This window comes from Dendropsophus ebraccatus, chromosome 15, assembly GCF_027789765.1.
Source record: "Dendropsophus ebraccatus isolate aDenEbr1 chromosome 15, aDenEbr1.pat, whole genome shotgun sequence".
Lineage (NCBI taxonomy): Eukaryota > Metazoa > Chordata > Amphibia > Anura > Hylidae > Dendropsophus > Dendropsophus ebraccatus.
Genome location: NC_091468.1, coordinates 45,540,160 through 45,553,553, shown reverse-complemented (window position 1 = coordinate 45,553,553; position 13,394 = coordinate 45,540,160). Strand labels below are relative to the sequence as shown.

The 13,394-nt window shown below is 51.6% G+C and overlaps 1 protein-coding gene across 4 annotated transcripts in view; it reads right to left on the bottom strand.

The window, feature by feature from the left end:
* The window catches only part of USP34 (ubiquitin specific peptidase 34), a 129,344-nt gene that overhangs the window by 73,130 nt on the left and 42,820 nt on the right, over window positions 1-13,394 (bottom strand). For all 4 annotated transcript variants that reach the window (XM_069955088.1, XM_069955087.1, XM_069955086.1 and 1 more), the window contains 3 exons: window positions 13,258-13,373; window positions 13,039-13,166; window positions 6,087-6,176 (listed from right to left, as the gene is read on the bottom strand). In XM_069955088.1, coding sequence (XP_069811189.1) covers window positions 6,087-6,176; window positions 13,039-13,166; window positions 13,258-13,373 — 334 coding nt within the window. The remainder of the gene's footprint in view (window positions 1-6,086; window positions 6,177-13,038; window positions 13,167-13,257; window positions 13,374-13,394) is intronic.

Sequence of the window (13,394 nt, the reverse complement as noted above, 5' to 3'; positions counted from 1 at the left end):
CGACGGAAGCGACCGAAAGGAACGAAAGGAGCCTGGTTTGCGACGGGAATCCTGACGCTTGGGGCGTTGCTGGGGAAGATTGGTACTCTTCCCCCCTGTGGCATCAGAAATAATGTCATCCAGGCGTTTCCCAAAGAGACGAGAGCCCGCAAAAGGCAGACTGGTGAGAGACCGCTTGGAAGCGTTGTCAGCCCGCCACTCACGAAGCCACAAGGACCGGCGAATAGCTACAATATTGGCCGACGCAAAAGCCGAACAGGCTGCAGCGTCCAGAGAAGCCGAGCAGAGGTACTGAGCTGCGTCCTGAATCTGTTGGGCGAGGTCGGCCAAGTCCTCAGCCGATACGCCAGAAGTAATGCCGTCCTTCAGTTGCTTAGCCCACATTGAAATGGACTTAGACACCCAAGTGGAAGCAAGGGTGGGAAGGAGAGATGAGCCAGAGGCCTCAAAAGCTGACTTAGTCGTGACCTTGGTCAACCGAGAGATCGGAGGATCCACAGAAGGTGGACCTGACCAGCGAGACACGAGGTCCTCGGAGAAAGGGTAAAGGACCGACAAGTGTTTAGGCTTTGAGAAACGCTTGTCTGGGGACTTCCAAAATTTGGAAAACAGGTCATCAAACTCTTTGTGACTGGGGAAAGTGCTGCGGACACGGTGCCCGCTTCTATGGAAAAACACCTCATCAGCAGGCGAGGGGTCCGGAGAATCCTTCAACTGGAAGGTATCGCGGACTGCGGCCACCAGGCTGTCCACAGTGGAAACCGCGGGAGAAACATCCTCAGGATCCGAGTTGGAAACCGACTCTGAATCCGACAGATCTCCAGGCGAATGGGAGCGCCTGTTAGGGGAGATATGAGTAGGGGCCAAACTAGTTCCAGGGGAGCCAGAGGAAGAGCGAGAAGAGGCACGGCGAGGACGCTTGTGGGAGCGGCTCCTGCCGGGCCGTACGCCACCGGCTGCCGGGCGTGATTGGGCGGGCGCTGAAGAAGAAGCAGAGAGGCGGTCAAGGGCGGCCGCCACAGACTGAGACAACTGAGCCATCTGCGATACTGACTGGCAGAGAGAGCGCGCCCAGGCCGGGGCAGACTCCTCAGACTCCGGAGGGGGGTCCTGAGTAGGGGACATAGACGAACAGGACTGCATGGAACAAGCAGCGCAGATAGGCTGAGAGTGGCCGGAAGCAGATTTAGTGTTACAAGACGTACAGAAATAGTAGGTAACAGAGGAAGGAGGAGGATGCTGGCGGCGTGTGGATTCAGATCTTGAGTCAGACATAATGAAAAAAACTAAATATATATATACATATATTAGTAAGAAAAAACACAGCCAGCTAGTGTTTTCCTACAGGCAGATAAATGCTGGAGCTGAGAAGAAACCAGACACCTGCAGAATGACAGAATACACACAAAGAGAAAACTCAGAAAGACAGAAAAAAACATGGCATAAAGTCCCATAGAGACCTTACCAGGCATCAATCTGTGAAAAAAAGGCAGAGGTCCGGCAGGGCACAGGACGGCTGCAGAGGCAGGATGGACAGCAGAAGACTGGCCAGGAAGAACAGACTGGGGGTTGTAGTCACGGGACTGAAGACTCCTGACGACTATGGAGCTGCGCAGGCTGCCGCACCGAACGGGCTGAACAGGAGACCGCGTCACGAGCGTAGTGACGCGTCACGTGCGGAGTGACGTCAGACGTCGGCCCGCGCGGGAGAAAGACCGCGCGCGGGAAATTCAAACGGACCAGAGAAGAAGAGGCGGCGCGCGCGCGCGGGAAGAAGTGGCCGCGAGGACCGGAAGTTACGGCCGAACCCGGAAGTCGCGGCCATGGGAGAGAGAAGGGGGGGCCCCGCAACCGGCACCTAAAGCAGCATCCCAGTTCCCGACCCCCCCGCATGCGGTGACGGCAGGAGGACCGGAACGCAGCGGGGAAGGGAAAAGGTGCAGGGAACGGAGCTGGAGGTGCCTGGGAAGGGGGGACGGGGACTAGGGCCCAGACAGACCGCGAAAGGGAACCGGGGAACCCCAGAAGGGAGAGGGAGAGCAGGGGAACTTTACTTACCCCTGATGCCGAACTGACCTGTCCCATGAATCTTCTGCCGGCACTATGCCGCGCTGCCGCGCGCAACTTTGGAAGGCTGGGCGGGCAGGGGCTGGCGGAGCAAGTCCGCATAGAGGAACAAACAGACAGCAGGCTAGTCTGTGTCCTGGGCGCTGGGTCCGGCCGGTGGCAACCTAGGGTAAACAGCCCCTTTCTAGTTAGGGTCTGTGCCCTGGTTGCATAAGGGGGGGATCAGGGTGAGTCTTTAGTGACCCACCGTGCCCCAGACCTGTAGAAGAAAAGGATTAAACATCTCAAAACTAAACAAGCAGAAACTGGTCTGGAGTAACCAGACCTGCGTCTGCCTCCTACTGACACTAAGCTAAACTGAATTAGCTCAGTGCCAGTGGGCGGGTATAGCCTGCTGGTAGGGGCCGACTTGTTTTGTTTTTTCTTAGTGTCAGCCTCCTAGTGGCAGCAGCCTATACCCACGGTGTCTGTATCCCCCAATAAGACGCACGAGAAACTCAAACCATTGTTAACAAATATACGTTCCTTAAAATCGCTCCATTCCCAGGCTTATAGCGCTTTTATCCTTTGGTCTATGGGGCTGTGTGAGGTGTAATTTTTTGCACCATGACGTGTTCTTTCTATCGGTACCTTGATTGCGCATATACGACTTTTTGATCGCTTTTTATTACATTTTTTCTGGATTCGATGCGACCAAAAATGCGCAATTTTGCACTTTGAGATTTTTTTGCGCTGACGCCGTTTACCGTGTGAGATCAAGAATGTGATTAACCCCTTAAGGTCCAAGCCAATTTTCGTTTTTGCGCTTTTGCTTTTTCCATTTTATGTTTAAAAGTCCATAGCGCTTGCATTTTTTCACCTAGAGACTTATATGAGTGCTTATTTTTTGCGAAACCAATTGTACTTTGCAATTACAGGCATAATTTTTCCATAAAATATGTTGTGAAACCGGAAAAAAATCATTTGCGCTGTCAAATTGAAAAAAAAACGAATTTGTTTTGATTTCGGGGAGTTTTGCATTTACGCCGTTCGCCCTATGGTAAAACTGACTTGTTATGCATGTTCCTCAAGTCATTACGATTACAACGATATATAACATGTATAACTTATATTGTATCGGATGGCCTGTAAAAAATTCAAACCATTGTTAACAAATATATGTCACTTAAAATCGCTCCATTCCCAGGCTTATAGCGCTTTTATCCTTTGGTCTATGGGGCTGTGTGAGGTGTCAGTTTTTGCGCCATGATGTGTTCTTTCTACCGGTACCTTGATTGCGCATATACGACTTTTTGATCGCTTTTTATTACATTTTTTCTGGATTTGATGCGACCAAAAATGCGCAATTTTGCACATTGGAATTTTTTTGCGCTTACGCCGTTTTCCGTGCGAGATCAGGAATGTGATTAATTAATAGTTCGGGCGATTACGCGCGCGGCGATACTAAATATGTTTATTTATTTATTAATTTATATTTATAAAATGGGAAAAGGGGGGTGATTTGGACTTTTATTAGGGGAGGGGATTTTTTTATTAATAAAAACACTTTTTTACTTTTTTTTTTTACATGGACTAGAAGCCCCCCTGGGGGGCTTGTATATACACAGCAATGATCTCTCATAGAGATCAATGCTGTGTATATACACAGCAAAGATCCATGAGATCGGTCATAGATTGCTATGGCCTGCTGCAGGCCATAGCAATCTACTGCCGAGCCGGGATCAGCGTCATTCCGACGCTGAGGCCCGGCACGGCCAGAAGAACGGATCTCCCCCAGGGAGATCCGACCCACTAGACACCAGGGATGTGATGTCTGAAGCCCTTCAATGCAGCTGTCAGGTTTGACAGCTGCATTGAAGTGCTTAATTAGCCGGCGCGGCAACGGGACCCGCGCCGGCTAACAGAGGCACTGCCCGGCTGCACGTGTCAGCCGGGATCAGCGCCGTTCAGAGCGGGACCCCGCTCTGAACACCCCCCGCGGCGCCATGACGTATCAGATACGTCATGGGTCGCTAAGAGGGTTAATTAATAGTTCACGCGATTACGCACGTGGCGATAGCAAACATGTTTATTTATTTACTTTTATTTATAACCTGGGAAAAGGGGGGTGATTCAGACTTTTATTAGGGGAGGGGGCTTTTTATTGACAACAATACTTTATTTTATTTTTTTACACATATACTAGAAGCCCCCCTAGGGATATACAGCAAAGATCAATGAGATTGGCACTCGTTTGCTTTCGGCTGCTGCGGCGGCAGCACACACTGAGATCGCTCCTCCAAGACAACGTCCCGGAGGAGCGATCTCACCCACTAGACACCAGGGAGACGCTGGATCCGGTAATCGGATGCAGCTGTCATGTTTGACAGCTGCATCTGATTACTGTATTAGCGGGCACGGCAATCGGACCGTGCCCGCTAATAACTGCGGTCCCGGTCTCAAAGCCGTCCCCGGGACCACCGCGGTTCATAGCGGGGTCGCCGCGCGGCCCCGCTCTGAACACCTCTTACGGGCGCATGACGTACCGGTACGTCATGCGTCCTTAAGAGGTTAAAGTGTCACTGTTTAATTTTTTTTGCAGAAATCAATAGTACAGGCGATTTTAAGAAGCTTTGTAATTGGGTTTATTAACCGAAAAATTCATTTTTATCATGAAAAAGCAGTTTGAAGCTCTCCCCCTGTCTTCATGGTTCTCTTATGAGAGGGGGAGGGTGGAGGGAGATGAGGCACCTAAACCGGACAACAAAGAGTTAATTTACAGCTAGCTACATTACAGGGCTCTCCTCTGAAGTCAGCACTGACCTCTCTGACCTCTGAATACCAGCTTTCACACAGGTCCCACTGTGTAATCCTTTGTTCTCTGCTGGCAACTAATCTCCCCCCTCCCCATAGATTACACAGGGCTCCACTGATGTAAAAGAGTCGAGATTTCCTGATAATGAGCAGTGAAAGAAGGACAGAAGTGACAGAAAGGAGAGGAGGGGGGGGGGGCCTGGGGAAAGTGTTTTTGAATGCAGGTAATAGCTTATTTGCCTAACAAACCCAATTACAAAGTTTCTTAAAATCCTTTACTACAACAGTGACACTTCAAAATAGGTCATCTGTCGAATTACCATATGTAGAAGCCTTGTTCTTTATCAGTAGTTGCTACTAGAGATGAGTGAATTTACAGTAATAACTGAGCGACTTGCTTTGTTATCTCTGCAATCCGCTTATCAGCCAGCTGCCTTTTAACTCAGTGCTGCTCAGCTCCAGGTGCCAGGAAAAGCTGGATCCAGTCTTGGGAAAGTGGAAGAAGTTTGCCAGGACTGGATCAAGCTTTTCCCAGCACCCAGGGTGGAGCGGCACTTAGTTAAATAGAAGGGTGATGAGCGGTGATGAAGCAATTCACTCAGTTATTACAGTAAATTCACTCATCTCTAGTTGCTACGTCACTTTGCAGTAACAAGAGTACAAGAGACAAAGCTGTAAAGCATGTGGAAACCGCATTGTGTACATCCACCCAAAATGAGCTGTACGGTGTAACTAAAAAACTACATGCGTTTTTCATGTTTTTACAAATGTAGGATGGTAAGAGCACCCTTTACTGCCACTGCAGTTTTTAGGGTGCATTCACACGTTTCATCATTTGATGTGTCCGTACAGTAGTGCAAACATTTAACCTGTTTCAGAGCTCCAAGCATCATAAGGAGTCATGATGTCGGGAGTGCCGTGATTGTGGTCCGCAGCACATCTTCTGTGCATGGACCCTGATCACGAAACGTGTGAATGCCCTGAAAAGCCTAATTATTAAAGAAAAAGCTGTGGGACTGGACGATTTCATGGAAATCAAGGGACCTAATACATTGGGAAAACATAGCTGGTTCATGTAAAAAAACAGCATCACAGGTTGTGTGTGGTATTGCAGCTCGGCCAGGTAAGCTGCAGTATGAGACTGGGGCAGTTTCTGAAGAAAGAGACTGTTTTTTAATCATAAAAACAGACAAGTACAAGACAGACATTAACAGAGCTTAACCTACATTGTTATCCAGTGGGTATCATAACTACTTCCAAACTGTTGAAAGGTACCAAACAGCTTAGGCAGCAATCGAAGGGAAACAACAACAGACCTGAAAACAAGAGAAAGACAAAGACGTCAACTAAATCTGGTAGAGAAAGCCGATCAAAGCCTTGGGATTCCTGGGCAAACACATGATGTAGCTTTCGGCTATCTTTGGCAGCTCCATGGAGAATGAACTGGGCTATTTCTAAAGGGATTTGGGTTTTTTATCTGCTAACAATAAAGATTGATGGTTTTGCCTTATCCATTGCAACACTGCATCTTAAGCTTGCACCCATAAGCCATATTTTTAAGGGACTAGCAAAATTTACAAAAAAAAAAAAAAAAAAGGAAAGGATAAAATGTGGGAATGGTTTAAAATGGTTGCTCATTCCTATTTTTTTTTTTTTTACAGGATTTGCAAAAATTACAAACATTTCATCCGTAAAAACAGATCCACAAAAATTACAGATATGCCCGTAGACTTCTATAGGACAATCTGTGCCGCAATTACAGTCCATACTAGGGCTTGTAAGTGATTTTTGCAGACTGGGGATCCATTAATATACGGACAGTGTAAACAGCCCAATTGAAATCAATGGGCCCAAAACCACAAAATGTGTGAATGCAACCTAAGTATACCAGATATACTGGGCTCTTTGGTGCATTTGAGGGGAAATATCACAGTCTAATGATACTTGACGGCAAATGTATCTGCTGGGTTTGTATGTTATGTGTGCTCTATGTCCTACAGCTCAGTTATACTAAGTGAGGAGAACATGGTGAAAGTCCAATACAATTTGCATCATTATTAAATCACGCCAATGTGACTTTTCTTCAAAACTGTCCTTATGTGTTCCCAGGAACTACAGGCATTGATGGCTGCTAAAAGCAGCATGGCCGAAGTAAGGGAAAGTAATCATGGAAATGCTGGAAGAAAAAAGAAAAAAAAAAAAGGTTCTTTCTTGTGCCTGTCATTGGGGGACACAGCACCAGTGGGTATAGGGTACTGCCACTAGGAGGCGACACTAGACAGAAGAAGTGACTCCGCCTGGCAGGCTATACCCCTACAGGCACCAGGCTAACTCAGTTTTAGTCTAGTGTCCGTAGGAGGTAGACACAGGTGCCACGCACCTCTTTATTATTTTAGTTTTATTTCTTTTTCTTCTTTTCTAGGTTATCAGGGGGACCGTCGGCGTGGGCTGCCACACCAGATGTAGCCTCTCCCCCTGAGGGTGCACTGGAAGTTTTCACTTCCCATGCGCCGGTCACCCGTCCCCCATTGCCAGCTCCCTGCGGCAGGATGCCGGTACCCCACCCAGGTGCGAGGTTACCGAGGGGGTGACCCTGCGAGCACCCGAAGACGCCGGACAGGTGAGTAGTCCTGTCCTTGGGGGGGGGGTCATCCTGGCTAGGGCAACCAGTAGCCTCTTCCCTGCTCTCCCTAGTCCCCATTGCCACAGCGCACACTTACCTGCAGCACAGCCCTGCTAGGCCGCGTCGGCGCACGCTAGTGACGTCACTGAGCGTGACGTCACTGGGGGCGGGGCACCCACCCGTTTTTCAGCTCTTCCCGCCTCAGCCCTATCTCCTATTGGCTACTCTGTAGCACCCACCTTTTCTTCCTGTGCCACCTCCCTTTCTCCTCCTCTTGCCGGCAGCAGCTTCAGCTCGTGGCCACCTGCTGTTATCACTGTCTGCCAGTACAGCAGCCTCAGCTCCCTGTGCACAGCAGCAGTCTAGCATCCAGTGCAGCTATTCCAGCGTGCACCAGCTACAGCTTCCAGTGCAGCAGTTCCAGCGTGCCTCAGCCCCAACATCCAGTGCAGCTCCAGCTCCAGCATCCAGTGCGGCTCCAGCTCCAGCATCCAGTGCGGCAGCAGCTCCAGCATCCAGTGCGGCAGCAGCTCCAGCATCCAGTGCGGCAGCAGCTCCAGCATCCAGTGCGGCAGCAGCTCCAGCATCCAGTGCGGCAGCAGCTCCAGCATCCAGTGCGGCAGCAGCTCCAGCATCCAGTGCGGCAGCAGCTCCAGGGTCTGGTAGGCTCACCCAGTGGGTGATATTCCCCTCCTCCACTTCCCAGGCTAACAGCCCTAGCTACCATGTCTGGTCCCCGGGATGACCCCCCCCCCCTAGGCAGCTTGCTCCCGCGGCTGTGGCGACACACTTTGCGTGTGCTCGTTGCAATAAGAAATTCCCCTGTGGTCAGCCTGTTTCCCTCTGCCTGCTATGCCTTAACCCTGGTACCACTTCCCAGGAGGCCCCCCCTCCAGGTTCTGATGTAGCCTCTCCTGAGTGGGCTAGATCCCTGTCCCAGGCGATCGGTGACCTCTCTAAGCTGTCGCAGGTCATGATCCATGCCATTGAGCGGTTGCCCTCCCAGGCGCCTCCAGCAGCAGGACCCTCCAGGGTATCTCCTGACTCCCCTTCCAGAGGACGGTCTCATAAGAGACCTAGACTCTGTCTCACTGTCGCCCTCTAGGTGTTCCTCAGACCTTTCTCCTCCCAGATCCACTGCAGGCGGTTCCGCTTCCCAGCGACCCCTCTCCGCCCCCTCGGGGGACCCCTCTGACTCTGCTTCTGAGTCTGACAGGGAGGATCAGCTGGCCTCTGCAGTGCAAGCCTTGATCCGTGCAGTGCGAGACACCTTACATATTGAGGAAGAGTCCTCTTCTACCTCCAAGAGTGAGGTTTCCTTCCGTCGCCATAAGCGACAGCCATTGGTTTTTCCCAGCCATAAGGATTTTGAGGATCTCCTAGCCAAGGAGTGGAATCACCCTGACCGGCGGATTCCATCCTCTAAGCGTGCCGAGGCTTTGTTTCCCTTCTCCCCTGACTTGGTCTCTACATGGACAGTGCCCCCATCTGTGGATCCTCCGGTTTCTCGACTTTCCAAGTCAACTACTCTGCCTCTGGCAGATGGTGCTTCACTCACTGACCCGGTGGACAAGAAAATCGACGCTTTTTCGAAGTCTGTCTTTGTTGCAGCTGGTTCGGCCCTACGTCCTACCTTTGCTGCATCCTGGGTCAGCAAGGCTTGTTCCTCTTGGGCCAGGCAGTTAGTCCATGACCTCTCCCTGGACACCCCGCGTGAGGATCTCCTGTCTCTGGCCTCACAGATTCTACATGCGTCCAAATACTTGTGCGACGCTTCTCAGGGAGCTGCTTGTTTGTCTGCGCAGGCCCTGGCAAACTCTGTAGCCATCCGACGCTCTGTCTGGTTAAAATGCTGGTCAGGTGACGCCGCCTCCAAGAAGGCTCTGACTTCTCTTCCCTTTGCAGGAAACAGACTTTTTGGGGAGCGGCTGGATAAAATAATCTCGGACGCTACGGGGGGGGGGGGGGGGGATTTGGGAAGAGCTCCTTGCTTCCTCAAAACTGATCCCGGCGCCCTAAGCCTCCCAGGCGTTCCAGCCGTTTCCGCTCCTTTGAGCCTCCGGCACGTCGTTGCCCGGCTAAAGATACGCCTCCAGCTCCTTCTAGTAAGCCCTCCTTCAAACCCCGCCCCCCCTGGCAGCCCCGTTCTCGCCCTTCTAAGGGTCCTGCACCCAAGTCTTCTTCCTGAGGGTCCTTCCCCACTCGGGTCTCTCCCTCAAGTAGGGAATCGTCTGCTCTCCTTCAAGGAGATTTGGCTCGCCCATGTGTCCGATGTGTGGGCTCGGGAGGTGGTGTCCTCAGGGTACAAAATCGAATTTGTGTGCATTCCACCTCCTCGCTTTTTTCCATCAAATCTCCCACGCTCTTCGGCACGGCTTTCCGAGCTTTTTCGGGCGGTTCAGAATCTCCTAGCTCAAGGAGTTGTGGTCCCAGTTCTTCCCTCCGAGCACTTCCAGGGATTCTATTCCAATCTGTTCACAGTCCCCAAAAAGGATGGCTCGGTCCGTCCTATCCTGGATTTGAAACGGCTGAACAGGTTTGTTCGCCTTCGGCAGTTCCGCATGGAATCCTTGCGGTCGGTGGTCGCGTCTCTAGAGCAGGACGAATTTCTTGCATCTATAGACATCCGCGACGCCTATCTGCATGTTCCCATCGCAGCCAGTCATCAACGTTTCCTACGTTTCGCCGTCGGTTCTGGACATTTCCAGTTCGTTGTCCTGCCCTTCGGGCTCGCCACGGCGCCTCGGGTCTTTACCAAGATCCTTGCACCTTTGATGGCTCTGCTTCGGTCAAAGGGGGTGGCTGTCCTGCCATTCCTGGACGATCTCTTGGTAAAGGGCCGCTCCAAGCAGGACACTCTGTCCAGCCTCCAGATCACACTCGATCTCTTGACCAATTTTGGTTGGGTGATCAATTACCAAAAATCTTCCCTACTTCCCTCCCGCTCTATGGAGTTTCTCGGGATGCTATTCAACACAGAGACGGCCCGCGTCCTCCTTCCTCCCAACAAAGTTCGGGCACCCCTGTTCGATTCGCCTTTGCATGCGAGTCCTGGGCAAGATGGTCTCCTCTTTCGAGGCGATCCCCATTGCTCAGTTTCATTCGTGCCCTCTGCAGCAAGCGATTCTGTCTCAGTGGGACAGGTCCCCTCTGTCTCTCCACAAGAAGATCCTCCTGTCCCCCGCTGTTTGCAGGGAGCTTCTTTGGTGGTTGACGTCTCCGGTGGTCCTCCTCGGCCGCTCGTTCCTCCCCCTCAATTGGCTGGTCGTCTATACGGATGCCAGCCTGTTCGGGTGGGGGGCTGTCTTCGGGAGTCACACAGCTCAGGGCTCTAGGTCGCCGATGGAGGCTCGGCTTCACATCAATATCCTGGAGCTCCGGGCCATCTTTCTCGCCCTGTCTCAGTGGACCGATCTCCTGAGGGGTTACCCGGTCCGTGTTCAGACCGACAACGTCACCGCCGTTGCTTATCTGAACCGTCAAGGCGGCACCAGGAGCCGCTCTGTTATGACCGAGGCCGCTTGCATTCTCCATTGGGCGGAGAGGTTTGTTCCAGCTCTCTCGGCAGTCCACATACCCGGAGTGGACAATTGGGCGGAGGACTACCTCAGCCGCGAAAGACTGGATCAGGGCGAATGGGCTCTACATCCCGAGGTGTTTCTTCAAATCTGCCGGCGGTGGGGATTCCCAGATGTGGATCTCTTCGCCTCCAGGCTGAACCACAAACTCCCCATCTATGTGACTCGAGCCCGGGATCCTTGCGCGTTCGCGGTCGACGCCTTGGTGACCCCATGGGAGCAGTTCTCCCTGGTTTACTCCTTTCCTCCTCTGCCCATTCTCCCACGAGTCCTAAAGCGCATCAAGGCACTCGGCGTTCCCGCCATTCTTGTCGCTCCAGACTAGCCGCACCGGTCCTGGTGCGCCGACGTAGTGCACCTCCTGGCCGACGCCCCCTAGCGCCTTCCCCTGCGGGCCGACCTCCTTTCACAAGGGCCAATATTCCACCCCAATTTACCTCAGCTGAGTTAAACGGTGTGGCTGTTGAAGCCGCGGTATTGAGGTTTCGTGGGTTCTCAGAACCAGTCATCCAAACCATGCTTAAGGCCCGTAAGCCTCAGTCAGCTCGGATCTACCATCGCGTGTGGAAGGCCTTCTTTTCTTGGTGCGAACAGAATAATTTTCACCCCTTGGTGTGTTCCACGCCCAAGATCCTTTCCTTTTTACAATCCGGGCTGGATAAAGGCCTCAGTCATTCCACCTTGCGTTCGCAGATTTCCGCCCTGTCTGTTCTTTTTCAGCGGGCTCTCGCTTTCCGCCCCCAGGTGAAGACCTTTCTTCAGGGGGTGGTCCATTTGGCCCCTCCTTTTCGTCAGCCTTTAGAGCCCTGGGACCTTAATTTAGTCCTCGAGGTTCTACAAGGTCCTCCCTTTGAGCCTCTTCGGGAGGTGTCTCTTTGTTTCCTTTCTTGGAAAGTCGCCTTCCTGGTGGCGATTAACTCCATCCGTAGGGTGTCTGAACTGGCAGCGCTCTCTTGTCGCTCCCCTTATCTGGTCCTTCACAAGGACAAGGTGGTGCTTCATCCTCTTCCTTCCCTCCTGCCGAAGGTCGTGTCTGCATTCCACCTTAATGAGGACATCATTCTCCCCTCTTTTTGCCCTGTGCCCTCCCATCCTAGGGAACGGTCCCTGCATTGTTTGGACCTTGTCCAGGCCATACGGATCTACTTGTCCGTCACTTGTTCCTTCCACCGGTCGGATTCCTTGTTCGTGGTCCCGTCGGGTCCGCGCAAGGGGCTGGCGGCTTCCAAGACCACCATTGGGCGTTGGATCAGGACAGCCATCGCAGAGGCCTACCGCATTCGTGGCAGGGCTCCTTCTTTTTCGGGTCACCGCTCATTCTACTCGAGCTGTGGGGGCCTCTTGGGCGGTTCGCCATCAGGCCTCAGTGTCCCAGGTCTGCAAGGCCGCCACCTGGTCTTCAGTTCACACTTTTTCAAAGTTTTATCAGGTCCATATCCTGGCTTCCTCTGACGCCAGTCTGGGCCGCAAGGTTCTGCAGGCCGCCGTGCGTTAGGCAGGCCGCATGGGGATTGTAATCTCCTTTCCCCACCCTCTGGGACTGCTTTTGTACGTCCCACTGGTGCTGTGTCCCCCAATGACAGGCACAAGAAAAGAGGATTTTTTTGTACTCACCGTAAAATCCCTTTCTTGTGGCTTCATTGGGGGACACAGCTCCCACCCTGTTTGAGGTTGTGCTCCCGGGGCTTGTTCTGTTCTTGGGGTTTTCGTTCCCGGGACCAGCCTGTTTTTTTGCCTGTTTTTGTTACTACTTTCTACTGCTTGTGACTAAACTGAGTTAGCCTGGTGCCTGTAGGAGGGGTATAGCCTGCCAGGCGGAGTCACTTCTTCTTCTGTCTAGTGTCGCCTCCTAGTGGCAGTAGCCTATACCCACTGGTGCTGTGTCCCCCAATGAAGCCACAAGAAAAGGATTTTACGGTGAGTTAAAAAAAAATCCTCTTTTTAGAACCAATGAAAATCCAATCTGTTATCTCTTACCTATTATTAGCAAGGTTTTCTAAGCAGCCCTCAATGAAACGCATTCTAATTTGCCTGTCTGTAAACCAGCAAACTAAAGAGCAAAGAAGTTTTTCTGCTTCATTGATCAGACCTTCAGACAGATGGACCTACAAACACAACAACATATGCATATAGTTCATAGTATAGTAACAATATCATATAAAAGTGCAAAATATAAGTTTCCAAATGTCAACTGACCGCATCCTCATCCTGAACCAGGTCCCACAGAAGCGTGTTGCCTTTCTTACATACATTATCTAAGTTGATGTCCACCACTGCATTGCTGTTGTACTGGTGTTTATGAACTGAAGGACCTATACAATACATATAAATTA